Here is a 21,536-nt window from a genome sequence, read left to right as displayed (position 1 = left end):
GTTGATGACTAAGAAAGGCAATAAAATAATTTTTTCCTCTCCAAGTAAAATACAGTTTCAGACTGAGACAGGTAGATTTTTGTTGGGCACAAGCAAAGAATTTTCTGCTACTGTTTATTTGTGTGTATTTCTAGGAATTCTTAAGAGAATTTCAGGGAGAGAAATGGAGTATTTCTTGTTTGCTTTATAAAGAAATTATTTAAAAGAGCAAAGAGTTTTGTGCCTGTGTGTGTGTGCATGCAGGTGTGTGTGCATGGAAATGTGTGAGTCTGTGTGTGTGTGTGCGTGCAACGGTTGAGGGGAAGCCTGGAGGAGGAGCATGTCCTCTCCAGTGGGACCCCACCTATCTGTCAGGTTCCAGTTACTCCTGGTTCACCCTAGGGCCACATGCCTGTGCATTCTTTACGGCAGCCACTGCAATTCTCATCATTCTTCAGCGACATCTCCTTTTTCCTTGTCAATCCTTGCTTGCTTCCCCCAAATTAGATGCTACTCCATTCTTTGCATCCCAGGAACACCATTCTCATACCTCCATCATAGCATACCTGCCTTGTTTCATAATCTGGCTATGCATCTGTAACAGACACTAGTTTGTGAGGACAAATGGGCAAAGACCACACGGTGTTACCCTCACTAGCGTGAGGTCTGTCCACAGTGCAGAGTCAGATTGAAGGGCCCAGTTCTGCTACATAATTAGTTATAACTTTCGGGCAAGTTCATTAAACACTGTAAGCCTCATTTCCTTCTCTATAAAATAGTGATAATAATAGGACCTACCACATAAAGTGTTCAGTTAGGCAGATAAAATTAGCCAACAGGCATGCGAAGCACTTAGCACAGACGGGGTCCTGGGTGGGCACCTGAAAGAGCGTTACCTGCCTTGATCAAGTCTTCAACAAGTAATCCTCATAGCACCTGAATGAGTATCTTCTGAGAGGGTTTTCCTTCAGCTGCATTCTTCCTGGGGTGCTTTAGGAATTCAGATTCCTGATACCTAAGAAGCGCAAATATTTATAAATCCTCAGGCATTTTAAACTTTAAAATTCTCTAGGCCATGATAGGAACAAACAGTAAATGGCACATGGAAGCATAATTCATCAAGTTTTAACTTGGTCCAGTTAAAATGTCCAAGCTTCGACGTAACTGTCATCTTTTGTGCATCATTCAATCTCAGTTTTCATCTCCCTGAAAGCATTCCACAGTTGCTCCCAATTGATCTCACAAATTGCTTTTGGGAAACTAGTCCCAGGATCCTGTGCCCTCAGCCCTGCTTTCCACCATACCAAGAAACATCGTTCTGATGAGACAATAGCCGCAATCATCTGCTTCCAGTCGGAATGTACGAAACCGCACAGGGACTCCATCACCTTGAGGAGGTACAGAGGGAGGGTCGGGGCCAGTGCAGGTGATGGTTTCTGGGGACATCGGCCCTCCCTCCGTGCCGGAACGGACTAGGGTGGGGAATGCGCAGAGGCAGAGCCTCTCCAGAGCCCGCCTGGAGGCGCCTCTCTCTCAGTTCCTCCACGAGAGCCTCACAGGTCGGTTTAGTCACCCCCAGAGTTCAAGCTGCACTAGCTGGAGGATGTTAGGAAAACCAGACCCCACATCTGTTTTTCTTTTCTTTCTTTTATTTCTTTCTTTTCACTGATTACAATGAGAATCTTTTAGTTATTTAAAAAGATCAAAAGAATCAAACAGCAAGGAAAAGCAGTCCTCCAGGTGTTCTTCGCTGAGCCAGCCCCGGTTAGCTGGTGAGCGCAGGGCATATCTATAATTCAGTTCGGGAATATTTCTCTTAATAATTAATCGAGCGCCACAAAAGGAGGAGGCCCAATAGGGCCCTCGAACAAAGCTGCCAGCTGAGGACGACAGTGGCGGCCTCGGCGCCAACTGACCCTCCCAAGGTCGGATTTTCTCCAGCAGCCTGGGCACGCGCCGCGACCACCTGGCTGGCCCACCCGGGGAGCGGGGCGTGGTGTCCGGAGCCCCGGTCGCCACCTGAACTTCTGGCGTGTCTGTGTGTAAATTCGCACTTCCCACCACTAACCTTTCTTTTTGTGGATTTGTGGGGATTGCACATTTACATCCACGTCCGGGGGCATTTCATACGCCAGCCACCTAATAAGCAACCTGGAGTCCAGCCTATTTTGAGGACGCGCTGCGGGCGCACTTGCCTGCCCTCGGGGCTAGCGCACAGGGGGTAGTGCGCACAGGGGTGGTGGCCTCGGGGATAGTGTGCACGGGGGTGCCCTCGGGTGTGGTGCCCTGGGGGGTAGTGGCAGGGGGGTAGTGCCCAGGGAGTAGTGCGCACAGGGGTGGTGCCCTCGGGGGTAGTGCCCTCGGGGGTGGTGCCCTCGGGGATAGTGCGTATGGAGGTGGTGCCCACGGGGCAGTGCCCACGGGGGTAATGCGGCTTTTGTTGTTCAATGGGGGTAGGTGGTGTTAGAGATCCGACCGTAACGGTAGAGACCTCCCCGGAGCCAAGCCTCTTGCCGAATCGCATTTCTTTGCCCAGCAACAGGTTCACCGAGGGCTCTTCTCCTTCCGAAGCCCCCGCCCCGGGCCGCGCTAGCGCTGCCCCAGTCCCCCGCCTCTCTCCCCCTCGGACTCTGCCTCCCTTCGCCTGGGCCGGGTCCAGTTTCTGCAGCCCTCCCCTCATGGGTCCTCCGCGCCCTGAGGCCCGACTCCCGAGCTGGGGCCGAAGGTCTGTGCGGAGAGGCGGGACCGCGGGGTCCGGGCGCGCGCGCAGGCGGGAGAGCCCCCGACGGCTGCCTGCCCGAGGGGCCCCGGGCCCCGACCCCACAAACCCGTCATGGGCGCGGTGGTGCCGGGGAGATGCAAAGACAGCGGGCCCGGCGGGGGCGAGGACGCCCAGAATCACCCCGCTGTCCAGACTGGACCCGGCGAGGGCACCCTCCGGACCTCTCCTGGGGCTCCTCCGTCGGGACCAGCTCCTCCCCCCGGGGCCACAGCTCGGGGCTCCAGAGGGTTCCCACCCGCTCCCGGGAGCCGGGCGTCGGGGCTGTGCGGGGGCTGGCGGGGACGGTGTCGTGACCGCGCCCGCCCCGCCGCGCCGCCCCCGGGGCCCCTGCCACCGCGCGCGCGTCCCACCCCCGGCCCGCAGGCCCCGCCCCTCCGGCCCCTTCGCCCCTTCGCCCCGCCCCGGCCCGCAGGCCCCGCCCCCAGCCGCAGGCCCCGCCCCGCCCTGGCCCCGCCCCCCGCGCGCTCCCGGCCGGGAGGCGTGTGCGGCGCCGGCAGCGCCGCGCGCGGGGGATGCGTGCTGCAGGCGCTGCTCCCGCTAACAAGCGCTCGCTGCTGTCTAGGATCCCGCTGCTTCTGCTGCGGAGCCTTGACTTCCTCTCCCACCTGGCCCTCCTGTGCTGAACTCCGGAGGAGCCCGAGTCTTGGGGTCTTCCCGGGCGCAGCCCGACCCCCGCCCCGGGCTCCAGCGGCGAGAACCCTGCGCCCCCGTGCAGGCGACAGAACTTGTTCCCTGGATGTCCTGGAGCCTCCGCCTGCCTCCCCGGAGTGGTTCCTTCTACCCGAGATCGCTCTTCCCCTCCTCCGGCTGCTGTCGCTCTGGGGGGAACGACACCGGGGTTCTCTCTATTTTTCTTGTGCGCCCGCCTGGATCGGTAAGTGTGGTGCCCTCGGGTCTTTTCCCCACTCTCCTCTACGGCTCTTCAGAAGCAGTGGGCGTTTGAGGGATAAATAATATCGGGAATGTGACAGAAGGGCATGAATGGAAGGCGGTTAAAAATAACCCAGGAGGTGGAGAGGGAGGTGCAGATGCTGCGGGGCGCTCGGGGCCGACGGTCGCTATCGCGACCCCCGGGCTGGGGATGGGGGTGCGCCCTGCACACGGCGCCGGGGGGCCGGGGCTGGAGGCGGGGGCGCGATGGAAGATGTCGTCCCGGCGAGGCGCGGCTCAGGTTCAGCAGCGTTCGCCTCCTCCCAGGCTCACCGGTTCCGTTCCTTGGGAAACAGCTGGCGAGCGGTTTGAATTGCTGCCTCTCCCAACATTTGGGTTTGCGTGCATTTGCTGAGCATTTGAGCAACACATAGCGACTGTGCAAATGGCGTGCGTTGAAGTGTATGTTTCTCACGGTGTTGGCCTTTCTGATTCTCTCAATCTCTCTCTTTCTCTCTCTCCCTGATAAGGTTCAGGTACCACCCTAAGACAGTTGCAGGAATTAGCACTGAGAGATGAAAACAGCCCTGTTGGGGGTGGGAGGAGGAGGGGCGGGATGCTTTGCTGTTGTTTGGGGGCGCAGGGTTTGGGGAACGGGTAGTCTGCAAAATCGTATTAGTTTGATGGTGTTAAAGAGGAAGGGACATTTCGCTGCAAAGGTCTCCCCCATAAAGGCTCCTGGGAGTCGGCTTGACTGGATTCTCCTAACAGGAATACCTTGAGAAGGAAGAGAATTTCTAAACCAGTCTGGTTTGCTGGGTAGAAGGATGTTTTCTTTCTTCTTCTTTTTTTAAAGATCAGGGATAGTGAGGTAACTGGTAGCCAATTAAAAGGAAGATAATTTGCTTTTTGTAGGGTGGGGGAGGGAGTTAGATAAACAAAAACTAGCACACCTAAATAAATAAAGGAATAAATTAGAAATTATTTGGTGTGGAACAGAAAGGGGGCAGGAGATGGTGAATGAGAAGACCCTCTGATTCATGACCTTCTGGGCGTCAGTTGGGCGGGAGAGGTGTGCGTAGTATACGAATTTACAGGCACTTTGGTTACACTGGAGCTTTATGTAAATAATGTATTATAACTGCTCTGAGGGAGTTGGGGAAGAAGATGAGCAGACTCCTAGGCTATTTGGCCTGTGAAAGTCTTTAAAGGATGTTGGTCTGACCCTCCACAGTGAAAGCAGAGCTTTGGAGACTTCCTGAGGGAAACATTTCAGAGTATGGGATGATGTTCGGAGTCAGGGAAAGAGGATGCCATTTGAGATACCTTTAGAGGTATATTTTCAGGGGTTTGTGTCCCATCAAGTTCGCCTCTTGCCCTATGAGAATGTGTGTTCTTGGGAAGGGATATGTGGCTGAGAAGCCTTCTGTCTGCCACTTCCCTGCTTATCTCTTCGTAAAAGTCGGGTGTGTTGAGGCTTCTAGGCTGGCATGGTTCCGCAAGCAGCAGCAGGTGGTCAAGAGCCGAATCCTGCTAATGGCTGCAGAAAGCCATTTCTCTCATGCTCCCCCAGTGCTTCCAGTAATAGAAGCTGGTGCCCATTCTGATGCCCTGAATTCTGAGTGTCCATATCCTTCCCGGTTCCCCGGGCCACTCTTTGCATTCTTGGAAGTCCTGCTGGACAGAGTGAATGGAAGAAGCAAGAGGAGACAGGAGACTGGAGTGGGAGCTTTTACAGGTCCTGGTGGAGAAGATGAATTAGCTGGACTGAGGCAGAGGAAACCAAGGAAGAAGAAAGGCCAAGACTACCAAGTGACAGTGGGGACAGAGTGTGCTGCAAGGAAGATGTGGTCAGGGAGGGGGAGATTGGGAGTAAAGGCGGGCAGAGAGAGAGGAGGAGGGGTTGAGGGATGGGAGCTATGGATTAAATTATAGGGGAAAGTATGATAGGCTGAAAATAAAGTCCACACGAACTGGGATTTAAAATGTAAGGAGATAGTCCCTTGAGAAGAGTGTAGGAGGAAGCCTTAGAGTGAACATGGAGGAACGCAAGGACAGAAGATGATTCTTAGACAACTGGAAACGGAGATTAGCTCCTAGGCTGTGGGTGGCAGAGAGTGTTCTGGAGTCTGAGGAACAGAAAAGCAACAACAAGGACATGCTTCAGGGAGTCAGGGAGTGCCAACTCGACACAGGCCCCGGGTGAGTCTCAGAACACCCTGGGTGTCCTCACGTTCCGTCCTTCCCTACTTGAGACAGTGCTGTAAGGACATACACACGTGGGTGTGGGTGGATAGATGGTAACAGTTTACGTTACTGTCATGGTATTAGTAACTACCAGCATTTATTGATATTCGTTATGTACAAGGCTCTGTGCTATTCTATCAACATCTTTTATCTCATTTAATGCTTCCAAGAGGGAGGGGGGAGGTTGTATTATTACCTACACTTTGTAGATAAGGTGACTGAAGCTTGTTCAAGCAGTGGAGCCTGGATTAAGGAAAACTAGTTGTTCCGATTTCTCTAATCCTGAATCAAGACAGAGTAGGGGTGGAAGGGGACTAAATTCAGAAATATTTTGAGTGGAAATTTAAAAAAATGCCTTGAGATTAGTGAATGATGGAAGCAGCTGTAAAGTGACAGCATTATTTTTTTTTTTCGTGAGGAGATCAGCCCTGTGCTAACATCTGCCAATCCTCCTTTTTTTTTTTGCTGAGGAAGACTGGCCCTGGGCTAACATCCGTGCCCATCTTCCTCCACTTTATATGGGACGCCGCCACAGCATGGCTTGCCAAGCAGTGCCTCAGTGCACGCCCGGGATCCGAACCAGCGAACCCTGGGCCGCCGCAGCAGAGCGTGCGCACTTAACTGCTTTGCGCCACCGGGCCGGCCCCTAAAGTGACAGCATTATTATTGTGGAATGAAGAGAGTGACAGTGAGAATTAAGACTTGGCGTTAGTGCAAAGGAGGTTTGAAGGAAGAGCCATGTGGGTTGAGAGTGGAGAGAGGAAAAATAATTGAGTTGCTATGAAAATAGACTGAGCTGAAATAATATCGGAAGAAGAAGGAAAGAAGGCTGTTTAGTGAGAAGGATATTTAACAACCTGCCCCATACTCCTGGAAATGTACGGTCACTTGGTGCTTTATATGGTTTGCTTGAGGACAAGAGAAAGATGTGGTGTGAAGGAAATGCTCAGTTTGCTCTTTGTGATTTGATTCTTCTTTTTATTTCTCTCCTCTGCTTGTTTCTCTTTCCTTTTCAGGTGAAGTGCTTCTTCTGCATGAGTTTAGCTGAAGGATGCTCTGCATTTCCTTGATTTCTATGGAGACCTCAGAGCCGGGTTTGCCCCTGCTGACACCTCGTCTTGCACCTTCTCTACCTCCCAAAGTCTTTGTCTCTGTCGATAGCCTGGCATCACCCCTGGGTCCAGGAGGCCTGTGATGAACTTAAGGGGAGAGCCTGGAGAATCACCCTGGTAGGCTTTGAGCGGCAATGGCTGGACATACGTCAAGTCACGTGTTAACATGGGTCAAGACGTCACTAGAAGGCAAGTGCTAAGACTAAAGGCTTATTTGCGTTTTATTTAAATATGATGGACGGAGCTTTGGACAATTTCCATGGCAGAAAAATATATTCCATTTTCTAGGCACAACTGCTGGCTGTCAGATACTTGCTGCCTTTGAATCGAGCAGCATCATCACCAACCACATCCTAAATGTATTTCCGAATTTGAAGATCCACCCAAGACAGGAGTTTGGGAGACCCGGCCATTTTCTGACTTAGGCTTGAGAGTGCAAGGCTGTGTATCTAGAGCAGCCAAGTTCTAGAGAGCAGTGTTGAATCCCTGGGAAGAGAGAGCATGGGGCGTGCTGGTTTAAAAACAGAAAATGCAAAGTTGGACTGAAAATATCCCTAGTCTTCCAAGCAATCTGCTTAAGGGTTCCAAACTTACCTTAATTTGGTGAGAAGAGAAGCTGCCCTATTTTCCTTTCTTCTTCTTCTACAACTGGAACCAGCCGTTTCCAAAGGCCGCCACCATGGAGGTTGCGATGGTGAGTGCGGAGAGCTCAGGGTGCAACAGTCACATGCCTTACGGGTACGCGGCCCAGGCCCGGGCGCGGGAGCGGGAGCGCCTGGCCCACTCGAGGGCCGCGGCCGCGGCCGCCGTCGCCGCTGCCACCGCTGCCCTGGAAGGCGGCGGGGGCTCTGGAGGGGGCTCGCACCACCACCACCAGGCGCGGGCGGCCTGCCCCGCGCAGGAGCCTCCGAGCGGCCGGGGCAGTCGCAGGAGGCGGCCGCCGCGGCCGGAGAAGAGGAGGGCCCACCACCGCCAGAGCGGCTTCCCTCACTGCTCCGACCTGATGCCCAGCGGCTCTGAGGAGAAGATCCTGAGGGAGCTGAGCGAGGAGGAGGAGGACGAGGACGAGGAGGACGAGGACGAGGACGAGGAGGGCAGGATCTGCTGCAGCGAGGACGACCGCGGGGACGAGTGCGCCTACACGGACCTGCTGCCCCAGGAGGACGGCGCCGGCGGGGCCTGCAGCGCCGTGCGCTACAGTGACTGCTGCGAGCGCGTGGTCATCAACGTGTCCGGCCTGCGCTTCGAGACCCAGATGAAGACCCTGGCCCAGTTTCCGGAGACGCTGCTGGGGGACCCTGAGAAGAGGACGCAGTACTTTGACCCTTTGCGGAACGAGTATTTTTTTGACAGGAACAGGCCTAGCTTTGATGCCATCTTATATTATTACCAGTCGGGAGGCCGCCTGAAGAGGCCGGTCAACGTGCCCTGTGACATCTTCACTGAGGAGGTGAAGTTCTACCAGCTGGGGGAGGAGGCCCTGCTCAAGTTTCGGGAGGACGAGGGCTTTGTGAGAGAGGAGGAGGACAGGGCCTTGCCAGAGAACGAGTTTAAGAAGCAGATTTGGCTCCTCTTTGAGTATCCGGAGAGCTCCAGCCCGGCGAGGGGCATAGCCATCGTCTCCGTCCTGGTCATCTTAATCTCCATTGTCATTTTCTGCCTGGAAACCTTGCCTGAGTTTAGGGACGACAGGGATCTCATCATGGCCCTGAGTGCGGGTGGGCACAGTGGGTCGTTGAATGACACCTCGGCACCCCCCCCGGAGAACTCGGGGCACACTATCTTCAACGACCCCTTCTTCATCGTGGAGACGGTCTGCATTGTTTGGTTTTCCTTCGAGTTTGTGGTTCGCTGCTTTGCTTGTCCCAGCCAAGCACTCTTCTTCAAGAACATCATGAACATCATTGACATTGTCTCCATCTTGCCTTATTTCATCACACTGGGCACCGATCTGGCCCAGCAGCAGGGCGGGGGCAACGGTCAGCAGCAGCAGGCCATGTCCTTCGCCATCCTCAGGATCATCCGGCTGGTCCGAGTGTTCCGGATCTTCAAGCTTTCCAGACACTCCAAGGGCCTGCAGATCCTGGGCCACACCCTCAGAGCCAGCATGCGGGAACTGGGCCTCCTGATCTTCTTCCTCTTCATCGGGGTCATCCTGTTTTCCAGCGCTGTGTATTTCGCGGAGGCGGATGAACCTACCACCCATTTCCAAAGCATCCCAGATGCATTCTGGTGGGCTGTGGTGACCATGACGACTGTGGGCTATGGGGACATGAAGCCCATCACTGTGGGGGGCAAGATCGTGGGGTCCCTGTGTGCCATTGCGGGTGTCCTGACCATCGCTTTGCCTGTGCCCGTCATTGTCTCCAACTTCAACTACTTCTACCACAGAGAGACTGAGAACGAGGAGCAGACACAGCTGACACAGAATGCAGTTAGTTGCCCGTACCTCCCTTCCAATCTGCTGAAGAAATTCCGGAGCTCTACTTCTTCTTCCCTGGGGGACAAGTCAGAGTATCTAGAGATGGAGGAAGGAGTTAAGGAATCTCTCTGTGCAAAGGAGGAGAAGTGTCAGGGAAAGGAGGATGACAGTGAGACAGATAAGAACAACTGTTCTAATGTGAAGGCTGTGGAGACCGACGTGTGAATCTCGCTCTCCGCCCGCCACAGTCCCTCCCCCATCCCCAGCATCTCCAAATATATTTATGCATAGAGAGTGCAGTTATGAAAATGAAATATGCAAATGAAGCCAACGCATACAGTAGTACGCCATTTAATGGTTATACATGGCATAATTGTTACTAAACTTGTCTTACATATCAAATAAATGATACATCTTGGAGAAGAGGGAGGCTTAAATAGGAGCAAATCTATCTTTATATTTTTTATTAGAATGCAAGAATTTTGCACATTAACTGGAAAAGATGTTAAACATAAAGGTGGTTCCATGGAGAGAACGTGTTTGTGTGCGTGCGTGCTGCGTGCGTGTGTGTGTGTAAATAAATTGTCAACGTTGTTAGTAATTGTGCAGTGATGGGAAAAGTTGGCATTTTGAGTATTTACTATGTAAGAACTGATGAACTCGAGCAGTCATTTTCAGTGCTTTTATAGCCTCTCACGTCTTTGGATTCCATAGTTGTTGTTTTTTAAAAATTGTGAGAATTACTATGTAGAAAAAAAAGAAAGTGAATTATTTAATAGAATATAGGTCACAGTTTTATCATGGATTTAATTAAAGTTTATTTTTAACTGGAAATTAACTTTTAAAAAGGCTGCAGGGGCCTTTAGAAATTGATTATATTTTACTATTAATTTTGGAAAGATAGGACAGCAAATGCCTAACAATATGGAAGAAATGAAATAGGAGAAAATGTAACAAGTTTTGTTCACAGATACCAGGACTGGAATGTTTGGTTTTTCTTTCCTTTGCACTACTTTAAATGCTGGAGATTGAGAGACACTTCATACTGTGAATGTTTACTAATGTAACAGTTCAATGACAATCATTGGAAGAATGATTTCTTAGTCTTATTATATTGCTCTCTTCTTTTCTTTGTGTGAGACTAATGGCCACAGAGATAACAGCACATGACTCCCTTCTCTTTTTAAGTCTAAATAACTGATGTGCAAAGGGACTATGAAGCCAAATTTAGCAACTGAATCTTTTGAAATTGGTCTGTTACAATGATGCTTCTGAAACCATACTATTTTAAATATTCTTCTGCCTTTAAATCCAGAATAATTTAACCAAAGGTAATGCATGCACTGAAAGAATTCTGGAAGACGTGAGATGCCCAGCAGCTACAGTGATTGTGGCTTCAGAGCTTTCTATTAAATGTGCGACATAAATGCTGGATTTATTAAGTCTGTTCCTTTGTGCAGCTCCCTAAGAGCAGAGTGTGGGGTCCATCTCAGAATTTAGCGTTCTATTTGCTAAAATTGATATAAAAAAGAATTGCATCAAAACGTTTGGTTTCAACATCACCATCATTATCATTTTGATTAAAGGAATTTATGACACACGTAACTGCGTTTAACTCACGACGAGGTTCTAGAATGTGAGGTAACGGCCAATGATGGGACTTGACTATTAAGTCACAATGAGATGTGGGTTAGCAAACTCAGAATGTGTAAGAGGCCTTGTTCTCCACTGTTTCTTCAACTCTGTTCTTTATAAGATAGTTGTCCTGAGGTTTGGAAAAAAATACTACCTAGAGTATCGTAGCTCGTAATGAACTCTGACAACTGTGAACTAAAAGAAAAAAAAAGACCTAGAATAGCTTGTCTTCGGCTTTTTAATCCCAGGCCATCATTTGATAGGAATGTAAATCTTACCTCTCCTTTAATGATATTTGAAATTCAAAGTGAGTCCAGTGTTAGGTCTGAAAGCAAAGCTTCACTCTTCCCCCCATGCCTTCCCCAGGACTTTGCAGAGCCACACCTCCTCAGAGAACAACTCTGGGAGAATGAGAAGCAGCCACAGGGGAGTCAGGTCTGAAAGTGCAGACCAAAGGTCTCTAGGGGACAGTAGAGAGTGAGAAAATAAGGAAATGCCATCTTGTAACAAGACTTCAAAGATGGCGTTATAATATATTTTGGATTTGGAGCAAACGTGTAGCAAGCATTAGACGGGGGAAAGGCTATTTGGGTCATTTGGAAAAGTCACTCTGTTAATCTCTGTGCCCCAATTTCCTCCTAGTAAAAAGAGGGCGCCATAAAGCATGTGTGACGTCCCAGAGCTGTTGAGGAAAGCCAGTGAGAGCGTGTGAAGACTGAGATGTCGAGTTCCATGCCAATGCCTGATGTGGTGTCTACATCGCTTCATCTCCCTCTGGGAGAAAAAGAGGTTGAGAACCTATGAGCGACATCTGCTTTGTTAGGATCTTGTGGAAATCATGGGTAATTCCTTTAATTTTGAGCTGTTAAAAGAAGTTGATTTGCAGACACAAGATAGCCTATCATTGAATGATTGCTGCTTCTTTTTGGGGGAAGTTTCTTCTTGTGGGGAAGATCCCAGCCATGTTGTGATATACCAAGTTGACTCTGGACGCGGCACGGTGCATCTTTTGCTGTCCCCAACTAGGTCAGATTATGTCTTAAAACCGTTCAAATGTTCTCCAGCATCGGGTGTACACTGAGCCTTCTATAATAGCAATAACAATGATTTGAATGTGTTTGGAAGGAATAACGTATTGTGTTTCATTGTTTCTACAACACCTCCTTTTTAAATCTGAACAGTTAAATTAAATTTAATTGATATGTATTAGAATTGATAATTCTGAGAATCCAGGAAATATAGTCTCTTGGGGATCCTGGGGTTTTCCTTTATCTCACATGGTTTTCTTAAGGGTACAAGAGTCAAGAAGAGACAGTCATGGGCTTCCAAACCAAATATTATCAGGTGATCACTAAATGTATGTTTGTTTGTTTGTTTTTTCCTGCAAGATGCATTTATTTTAGGCTGTCTGGATCTTGATTCCACACTGAGAAGGAAGATTTATGCCCTGTACAGGGCACTTCTGTGTGGAACACTCCTCTTCTAGAGAGTGTGCACAGGTGGAGTCCTCAGTTCTGCTGTGGAGTTATAGCATTTTTCCAAGTCAAAGCTGCACAAAGTGCTTTAGTACCATTTGTGAATATTTTGTACTGAGAAATATGCTTCCAGGGCTATTTGTAACTGATTTAGGAAACTGTGTCTTCTTAGAGGCCACCATACGAATTTGGTTGTAAGATAAAATAGAAGCGACTCATTTAAAGATTCGGATTCCTGGGATCTGGGATCTTGTAGTTGCTTTTCAGATGATAGTAAATGTTACCAGAAGTACGATATTTGAGGGTCATCCCAATCAGAGTCTTTTCAAGGGTGGATGCATCGTTCTCTCTTGCAAATGCTTGAAAAGGAAACAGTTATACATAACAGTTATGGAGAAGAGAGGAGGACTAAATATTCCTTTTAATTTCTGTGAAATGGAGCGAATGGGCACTTGAGGAATGACAGCTGATCTAGGAGGCGAGAGCCGGCTTGTTGACCACAGGCGTGTCACTTCACCTCCTTGATTCTCAGGGCTGTTTTTAAGTGTAAAATCAGGTGATTGGGCTACATTATCACTTGATTCCTTCTAGCACCAAAATTCTGTGGAGTTGAAGGAAGTGTTAGACTCGCTTGATATTTCTAAGTATCCCTCAAGTCAGACCCCCCTTCATTTTATAGTTAAGTGATAGGAATAAAATAGTTTTAAAATCACACTGTTAGGGCCGGCCCCGTGGCTTAGCGGTTAAGTGCGTATGCTCCGCTGCTGGCGGCCCGGGTTTGGATCCCGGGTGTGCAACGACGCACTGCTTCTCCGGCCATGCTGAGGCCACGTCCCACATACAGCAGCTAGAAGGATGTGCAGCTATGACATACAACTATCTACTGGGGCTTTGGGGGGAAAATAAATAAATAAATAAAAATAAAAAATAAAAAAATAAATAAAATCACACTGTTAGGTTAAATGCAGAACCAAGAGATTGAGATTTTAGAATGTAAAGCTGAATGAATAGGATGTATTTTGAAGCTGTTTATTCTAACAACTTCTAAAGGGAAAGGATTTGCTTAATAAAAAATAACTCCTCAGTCTTCAGTTGAATACATATGGTGGAAGTTGGTAAGTAAACATTTTGGTTTCTTGCTTTCTTATAGTACAGTCTTGTCAGTAAACAGTGTTCTGACCTGTGCCAGGGACTCGTTTTATGCTTAGACACATATAGTATTTCACAAGTGCCGCTGCTTTCCTTGTCGAATTTGTTTGAAATAGAGTCGCTGAAGCTTTGTGAAAATGTGTTTGTTAAGCATGTGTTAAATACAATCTAATATATGAATAAGAAATATCTAGGGAAAACACTCTGAGTTAAGATGTATATCTTCCATTTTTTAGATAGTCAACGTTAACCAGGGGGAGATTGTTTTTAATTGCACTGTAATCATAAACAGGTCTCAAGAGAATCGGCAGTGGTGCCCCCACTGTTGTTGATTTGGGGGATTGGGCAGCATCTTCAGCACCCGCATTGCAGGTGTTCCTAGGTAAAGGGGAAACACACTTAGGTTCCGTCTACGTCTTTAAGGCAACGTGTGATGTGCTCATGTGCACGATGCAGAGTATAACATCCCTCTTTATATGTTTCTTTTTTTTTATTGATGGAGTTTAGAATGATTATGGGTTGTCATTCAGTGACAAAGGGGCCTGTTCCAGGGAATCTTCCTGACCCAAAAGTCATTCTGAATTCTGCACGGGACATTTGGTGTGGACAAAAGGTACCTCTTGGTTTTCCTGCCTGTCAGGCCTTCCTTGACTCAAAGTGCAGGGTCTTCCAGACCAATGTAACCACCACAGGTTAGAAGACAGTCCTACTTTCTAGTATGAGGATCAGTATTCCTGTGTGAAAGAAGGTTGATGGAGTGTTTTGTGTTCAAGATTGAAGTAAGCAGAGCTATTTTTGCAGTAAATGGGAATGTGCACTTCTGAAATGTAAATTAAGATTAGGACTGTGATATATTTCTGACTCAGTTTTCTGTTTCCATAGCAGTCCCAATTTCTTACAGTATCTTCTTCGTGAAAAGTATGCTAATACATATCAGACCATATGGCCCAATTTGAGGTTCAGAAAATATGGTGACTTTAGTTATGGGTAAATAAATTAATGCCAGGGCATGAATTTGGTGCTTTGAAAAACGTCGCACAGATTTAGTGAGCCGTGGCTCTAAGCGAGACTCTGGCATACCCTTTCAGGCCCCTGGGTACTATGAATTGGGGCCGGAATAAAAGTAGAAGGCAAATAATTGGCTAAATGAGAAGTCTTGCTGTCCTCTGGGAAAAGATATGCCCACCTTCTCTGGTCATGGTGTTGCTGACCTGCAGTTAAGTTTTTGATCTATTTGCTGTCATTGGTATCTTGGAAGGAGAATTTGTATTCAGAGTACTGGGAGCTAAATGATTTTGATAGTTGATCCACAGACAGTCAACTTTTGCTTCCTGACCTACAAATTATCTGTTGTATAGGGTTTCCATAACTAGTTTCTCATCTGAGGCTGGCTCTACTCAGGCTCAGAACCATTGTCTCCCATTAAACAGCCAGTCTAGAAAATGCTAAATCATGAAGAGAAAACAATACAGTTCAAAGAAACCACAAATACACTGAAGCTAGGAAGCAGAGCAAAACCTCACTGTGAAGCCAAGTCCTTGCTCACATCAGTGTGTCACGTCCATCAGAACAAAATCTGGAAGGTTTAGGGGCAAGGTTTTTCGTGGCTCCTCACTGTCCCCACCGTGTGGTTAATGACATAAAGCAGAAGTAAGCTACTGAAAGAATATGCAAGTTAACATTTTCTGTGAAAATAATAGAAATGCCAGCTTACCTTAGCAGTGGTCTTAATAGTACTTATTAGGAATAACTAATAAATCTGGAACACACGCTGGTTTTTTCCAGTTATTGGCGTTATGTCGAAATGTTCTTGGATTGTGTTTTCATGATTCTGTAGACCAGGGGCATATCTTTTAAGCCAGAGAGCATGAAGGCGTTTTTATCCACAGCTTCTTAAGCTACTGGCCATTGAGGGGTCAGTCACCTCTTAAATCAGTCAGAGCAGTTACATAAATATTTGCCCCTGTGGATATCAACTAAAGTTGTGCCAGTGCTGAGCCAAAGAATTATATTTGTTTTAAAAAATTAGATTAATATATATCCATATGTTTATATATATCATAATTTCATATTCTGCCTTTATTCTGGCAAAAGATACTGTATATAAGCAAAATGAATGGTCTGAGGCCTTGAAAGAGACTTCCTAAAGTGAAGAGAAAGTGTGTAACTCCCATATGTTTTGGGGAAATGGTGAGACTTAAGGATTGAAAACCTTTCTTTACATCTAGGTTGGGTTTTTGTGCCATAGAACCACAGGGGTGTTAGAGCTAAGCTCTGAGACACCCCCTGGATAAGGAGATATGGAGGTTCATTCCCAGGAAGGGTTAATTTTTATGCTTTGTGGAATATTGCAACATGTTTATTATATTTTTTGTGGACATTGTTCCCATTGTATGAAGGATCATATATAGACTATATGGCCCCACAGATCTGCTTTGTACTCTCTACAAATAGACTTACTTGCAGCCTTTATCTTGTAGCTGTTGTTCAATGTAACTTCCTTAATTCTGTTGGGTTCAGTTACAGCATTAAAAAGTCTCAGGTTATTGTTGGTTTTGGGGGTGGGGGGATGTTCCAGTAGTGCTCAGCCTCACATACAAAACCATAAAATAATTGGAAAATCACCTATCTCTTGGAGGCCAGGGCACTCTCAATGATAGGGGCCACCATAGTTGACATGGAGGATGTGTGTGTTCTATTTATAAACTTAATTACCTGGTACCTGAATAGACTGATGCTTCTCCTGGAGAACACTAATGGTGTTGATGGCGCCTGAGCGAGTCTTTTTTTCTCCTTCAATTGGTAGGGATCATGATCTAAATGAGGCTTTCATTTGCTATCAGGCAGGGTAGGAAATAATTAATGAAGCTCCCACTGGACTGAAATCTACCAAGAGGTGGTGGAACCTCTAGGGAATGCAGTAGGATTTGTGTGTGTTTGTTTATTTGCCCTTCCTACTTGGTGTCATTGTTGGCATTACTGTTGGGGGATGGGTTTTAGTTTTGGATGTTTTACCTAATATTAAAATGACTTTTGATAAGAAAATAGAGACTCTAAGTTCCACACTATCTTATTAGCTTGAGGAGTATCTCTAGTTAACTATTTTAAGAAATTAATATGAGATTTGGAGATTGCAATCTATATTCAGAGCCATTTATCTGGAGGGAAGTTTATCCCATAAATAATGATTCATTTATTCAGGTTTGAGAGAATAATGGAATCTCTTTGTTTTTCTTCCTTTTTTCCTGACTTTTCCACATTAAATTTGTGGATTATATTCAAATTTGTGGATGTAAACATTTTATCTTCCAGCAAACCAAGTGAAAGTCTTGGTTACAAATTGATTAGAGGATGACAAGATTGTTTGATGATGTTTTTTGCGACATTTGCTATTAATCAATTTGGGAGCCGATTTCAGTATATGAGAAAAACACCAGGAAATGCCTATATACCATATTACAATCTAAATGACAAAGGGACATTAGGAGTAGATTTTCCCTCTGGGTTCCTAGAAGTGGTCTCAGAGTTCTTGACCTGTTTCCTCCAGGTCTGATCCAGCCAATGAGAAGACAGTAAACTGCTTTTTTCCTGGAGCAGCAACAAGGTATAAGGAGGATCCGAGCCAGTGGGGGATGGGGGAGTGGGAGGGAGGCAGGCGAGGGGCAAGGGATTATGCCTAAATGAAGCCCCTAAATTGATGTCAAAAGTAGCTAGATCAGTCTGAAAACTGCTTCATTTGGTAATGCTAAGTATTAATTTTTGTTAATCCAGGAAATCCAGGCGAGTGAACTGATCCTTTAGCTGTGGTCCCAGACCTGGGAGGCGTATGTGTGTAAGTCCGGCATCCCAGTTCCCTTTGGTCTTAGTCTCTCAGAGCATCTGGTACCAAACCATAGACTGGCTGGGAATTGAAGCTGTTTGTCGTATTAGGGCTACAATGCACCTCCCCCTTCAGAGCCAGGGCTTCTTCCACGTTTTTAGAAGATTACCGCTGGCACGGGTATTTCACAGTGGGGAGTTCCCCCTCCCCCTCCCCTGCTCTAATGCAGAATATTAATGTGAATTAAACTGAGGGTATTAAAACTGAGACCGAGTTAAGCAACCAGTGGAAGTCCTGGGAGTGGATGTCACTAAGGCAGAGCCGAGGGGCGTGTTCATGTAGGTTGCTGCCAGTGTGCAGTTCTTAGAGGCATGGAAAAATCGTAAAATCTGTGCAGCGTCATGAGAGCTCCTTGCTGCTGCTGTCTGCGCTGTGGCGGTTTGGCTCCTTGCTGCTGTTCCAGAGAAGAAGTGTCCTTCCACTACTAGGGTTCACAGACTTCACAGGCCTCCAGGCGGCGTGAGGAACGTGGGGACAGAAAGGGTGAGCTTAGACAGATCAGGGGGAAGCAACACACAGTGTTTTCAGGTGTGAATCATCCTGTGACACCCGACTGTTTTGCTCCCTCCAGGGACTGAGGGAATCTTTGGGCGGGAGAGGCGCTGCCCAGGAGTTACGGATGCCTTTTTGTCTGCCGAGGGTATCGCTGCTGGAGATCAGTCTGTCTGGCACGGGATACGTCCTGCCCTCCTTGTTAGAATAAGCTGAAAATTACATGCTGGAGACGTTTTCATTTTGGTTATGAAAAGCGGTAGTTGTGTTATAAGCTTTGCAGGATAGATTAGAAAGTCATGCAACTTTCAAAAATTTGACTGCACCCCTGAAAGGATTTGGGAAGGAAATCAAGGTGGACGATTCTGATATAAGTTCTGACCCAATATGAACTGGTTCAAAATCAAGTGTTCAAAGGTCTGCCTTTTAGTTTCCCTTTTCAATCTCCCCCCATTATGAAGCTGCTGTTTGTTTTTAACTGCAGAGATAGACCTGTAAAGCGCGTGGCACCCCCACCTCCCCCGCCCCGCTGCACCCGTCACCTTCACTTCCACAGAAGCCGGGATCCGGAAGGCTTCTGCCATCCCAGGTTCACAGATTCTCAAGGAGAGCTTTTTTTGAGTGATCCGGGCAGATATCTTCCCGTTTCACAAATCAGGCCGTGCCAGTGCACACCCAGATTCTTCTGCCACACCTGCTGTGTGAGTCTGTTGTGTTCTCTTATTATGCTGGGTATTTTCTGCCTATTGCTGAACAGCTGGGATTTAGAAACAGCTGGATGATTAGTTGTGTATTTTCCATTTTTCACCCAGATGCTTTATTACTGTGTAGAAACAACCCCAATGTGGAATGAGCTGGGAGTATAATAGCAAAAATCGTGCTCTGGTGCAACTGTTGTTATTAGGAGTTTAATCAAGAAAATTAAGGGCAAACTGTTTTGAGTCTTGTTCACTTTACAAACACGTTGTCAGACAGGGAGGACTCATTTCCATTCCCAGGCAAGGCAGCTGATGTACCAGCTTGTAAAATGCCTCCTGCGATGTTCCTCAGGCTACAGAGCGAGGCTCTGGCTGCTGCGTTTATCTGCTGGAGGGGAAATGTCTACACTCGCTGAGACATCGCCTGGGTCTTCCACTCTGCTGGCAGAGGAGCTGACAGCGCGGCCGACTCCAGCCCTCTCACTCACCAGGGGCTATTTTTAGGTTGGTCCCTTGGTGACTAGCTTCAACCCTGACTGGAGGGTTGAAATTCAGAGACAATGCAATGTTTTATTGTGACGATTTAGGTTTATAAAACTGTTTGGTATTGTGAAAGGGACAAATTTAATTCGGGTGCTGTTTGTCAGTTCCTCACCCAGGGCTAAAATTAGAACAGAAAGGGTGCACAGACTTCTTTCTTTTACCAATTATTTTTCACCAGATGTTTGTTGAGCTCACGTAGGTGACTGGGCTGCACCTGTGTTCCCACCCTCTGCATGTATGAACACCAGCGAGTCAGTCCACGTGGAAGGATTTTTGAGTTATGGAAAGAATCATTTTTCTAGATAGCAGCATTCCTGTTTACCATTCTTTTTTTTTTCTTTTTTTCCCCAGAATCTGTATGGGTGACTGGGTCTAGTTTCTCCTTGGAGAGTGAATTGGCAGGCTATCATGCTTTAATAATACTTTTTATAAACTCTATCTTGCGTTCTGTACTATGCTTCGTTTTCTGTCATAGCTTCTGTATAAACTGCAGGGTAAATGGGACCGAATTCAACTTGCCCGTTTTTTATGATTCTTACATGAGCAGTAGCAGTCATCAGTGCTTTCAAATAGTGGAGATGACCGTAAAAGAGTATTTACTTCTTTTAATCCCCAGGATTTATATTTCTTCCATCGAATAGCATGTGATTAAGTTATAACTGAGAGAGAGACAGAGAGAAGCAGATTTGACTGAAATAATAAACATCTGTGAAACAATAAACAATAATGTATTTTTAATTCAAAAGTAGGTTTTTTTCAGGACCATGGTTTTCTGCCCCCACAAAAGCATTTTTTTTTCTTAAACTCTCCTGTATCTTTCTCCTTGAGAAAGGTATGAATGCTGTTGATGGTGCGTTTAAAAATTTTGATTTGAGTGAAGACCTGAGTTTCTTTCTTGGATAAATATAAAAATGATTATTCTTTTTGTGGACATTTCTACCAAGGAAAGCCAAATAAAATTGGATCAATGACATGGCTAAGTCAGGGCAGTTGAGGCAGACTTGCAGGATTTTTCTGAGATTTTTCTTCTGTCTCCATTGATCAGATCCCATAGGTATTTGCCCAGGTTTCCATTTACTTTTCAAGATGATGTCTGATTTCTTTCTCTTGGAGTTAAGGCTTTCACATTTGAAATGCAGTTGTAATAACATTTTTTTATTTAGCTCTCTCCAGCTAGCTTTAACTTCTTAAGAACAACTCAGACTTCTCCTATGAAATGTGTCTTGAGGACTATCTTGTTCATTTTCAGAACATACATTAGAGACCCTTGGCTTTTAGTCTTCATTCAAGCCAAACAACCCGTATCTTTAATTGAAGCTGCTTCTACTTGAAGCCAAAACAATTGGTCGTGTCAGTGAAGAAAAATTAAAAAGCCAAGTTGATTGTCTGGCATCATGAAGTCATTGATTCAATTCTGCTTCATTAAAGCCGTTAGTATCAAACGCCTCCTGAATTCTCTTTAAATTTGGGGAGTTTTAAATTGTTATCTATTCTGTCAGAGAAGTACCTTTAACTGTAAAACCATTATCTTGTGGGATTTTAATTTTTTACTTTAGCAAACAGCAACTATTCCTGTGCCTTAGAAATATGACGTTCTGCACATTAAATGCAAATGAAATCCTTATTTATGTGATTTCTTAAAACTGAGATTACTTTTCCTTCACAATTTTCATGAAAGTATCTGCAAACTTTGAAAATGTATGTTTCAGCCTAAATTAGTAGACACGTAGTTAATATTCTAAGATTTTTAGGCAAATAGCTGAATTGCTCATTATCATAGTATGAAAGAGGGAATGACTTACAGATTTTTTTTACACGTTGAAAATTGGAGATGGAAGAACATATATTTATTTATAATTTCTGAAAGAGGCTGAAGGAAATGGATGCCAGAACATTCTGTGTGGCTCGTTCAGAAGTACTTTAATGGAAGCTAAGTGCATTTAAAATATATTTGAATTTTTCTATACCTAACCAGAGAGTATAATTTACAAATGTGATATTAAGTAGATTACATTTCTGAGATTTTTAAATAAATTCATATCATATAACATTGCCTCTATTTAGGGCCTATTTTTAAAAAATCGTACTAAATAGTCTAACGGGCTGTGTATGAATGTCCTCAGAATTGAATTTGACAATTTAAGTCTGTCTCCCTTGGAAGAGCAGTATGTTTTCAGAAGAAAGTCTCTTTATACACACACTTGAATATAAATGTATTCCCCTATCTTTAACTTTTATTTTAGATCTTTATC

At 46.3% G+C, this 21,536-nt stretch overlaps 1 protein-coding gene across 2 annotated transcripts; it reads left to right on the top strand.

The window, feature by feature from the left end:
* The first annotated feature begins 3,292 nt into the window (after positions 1–3,292).
* Positions 3,293–21,008, top strand: KCNA4 (potassium voltage-gated channel subfamily A member 4). 2 transcript variants are annotated; one of them, XR_009220836.1, is made up of 4 exons: positions 3,293–3,635; positions 6,895–11,889; positions 17,219–17,275; positions 17,443–21,008. XR_009220836.1 is itself a non-coding variant. In XM_058546181.1 (2 exons), the coding sequence occupies exon 2, from the start codon at positions 7,670–7,672 to the stop codon at positions 9,635–9,637; it is 1,968 nt and encodes a 655-aa protein (XP_058402164.1). In that variant the 5' UTR covers positions 3,293–3,635; positions 6,895–7,669; the 3' UTR covers positions 9,638–12,220. The 2 variants fall into 2 exon arrangements, 1 of the variants encoding a protein (XP_058402164.1); XM_058546181.1 differs by lacking the exons at positions 17,219–17,275; positions 17,443–21,008 and having other exon boundaries at positions 6,895–12,220.
* The last annotated feature ends 528 nt before the right edge of the window (positions 21,009–21,536 follow it).

Source organism: Diceros bicornis, chromosome 7 (genome assembly GCF_020826845.1).
Source record: "Diceros bicornis minor isolate mBicDic1 chromosome 7, mDicBic1.mat.cur, whole genome shotgun sequence".
NCBI classification, from domain to species: Eukaryota; Metazoa; Chordata; class Mammalia; order Perissodactyla; family Rhinocerotidae; genus Diceros; species Diceros bicornis.
This window is presented reverse-complemented; position numbering and strand designations above follow the sequence as displayed.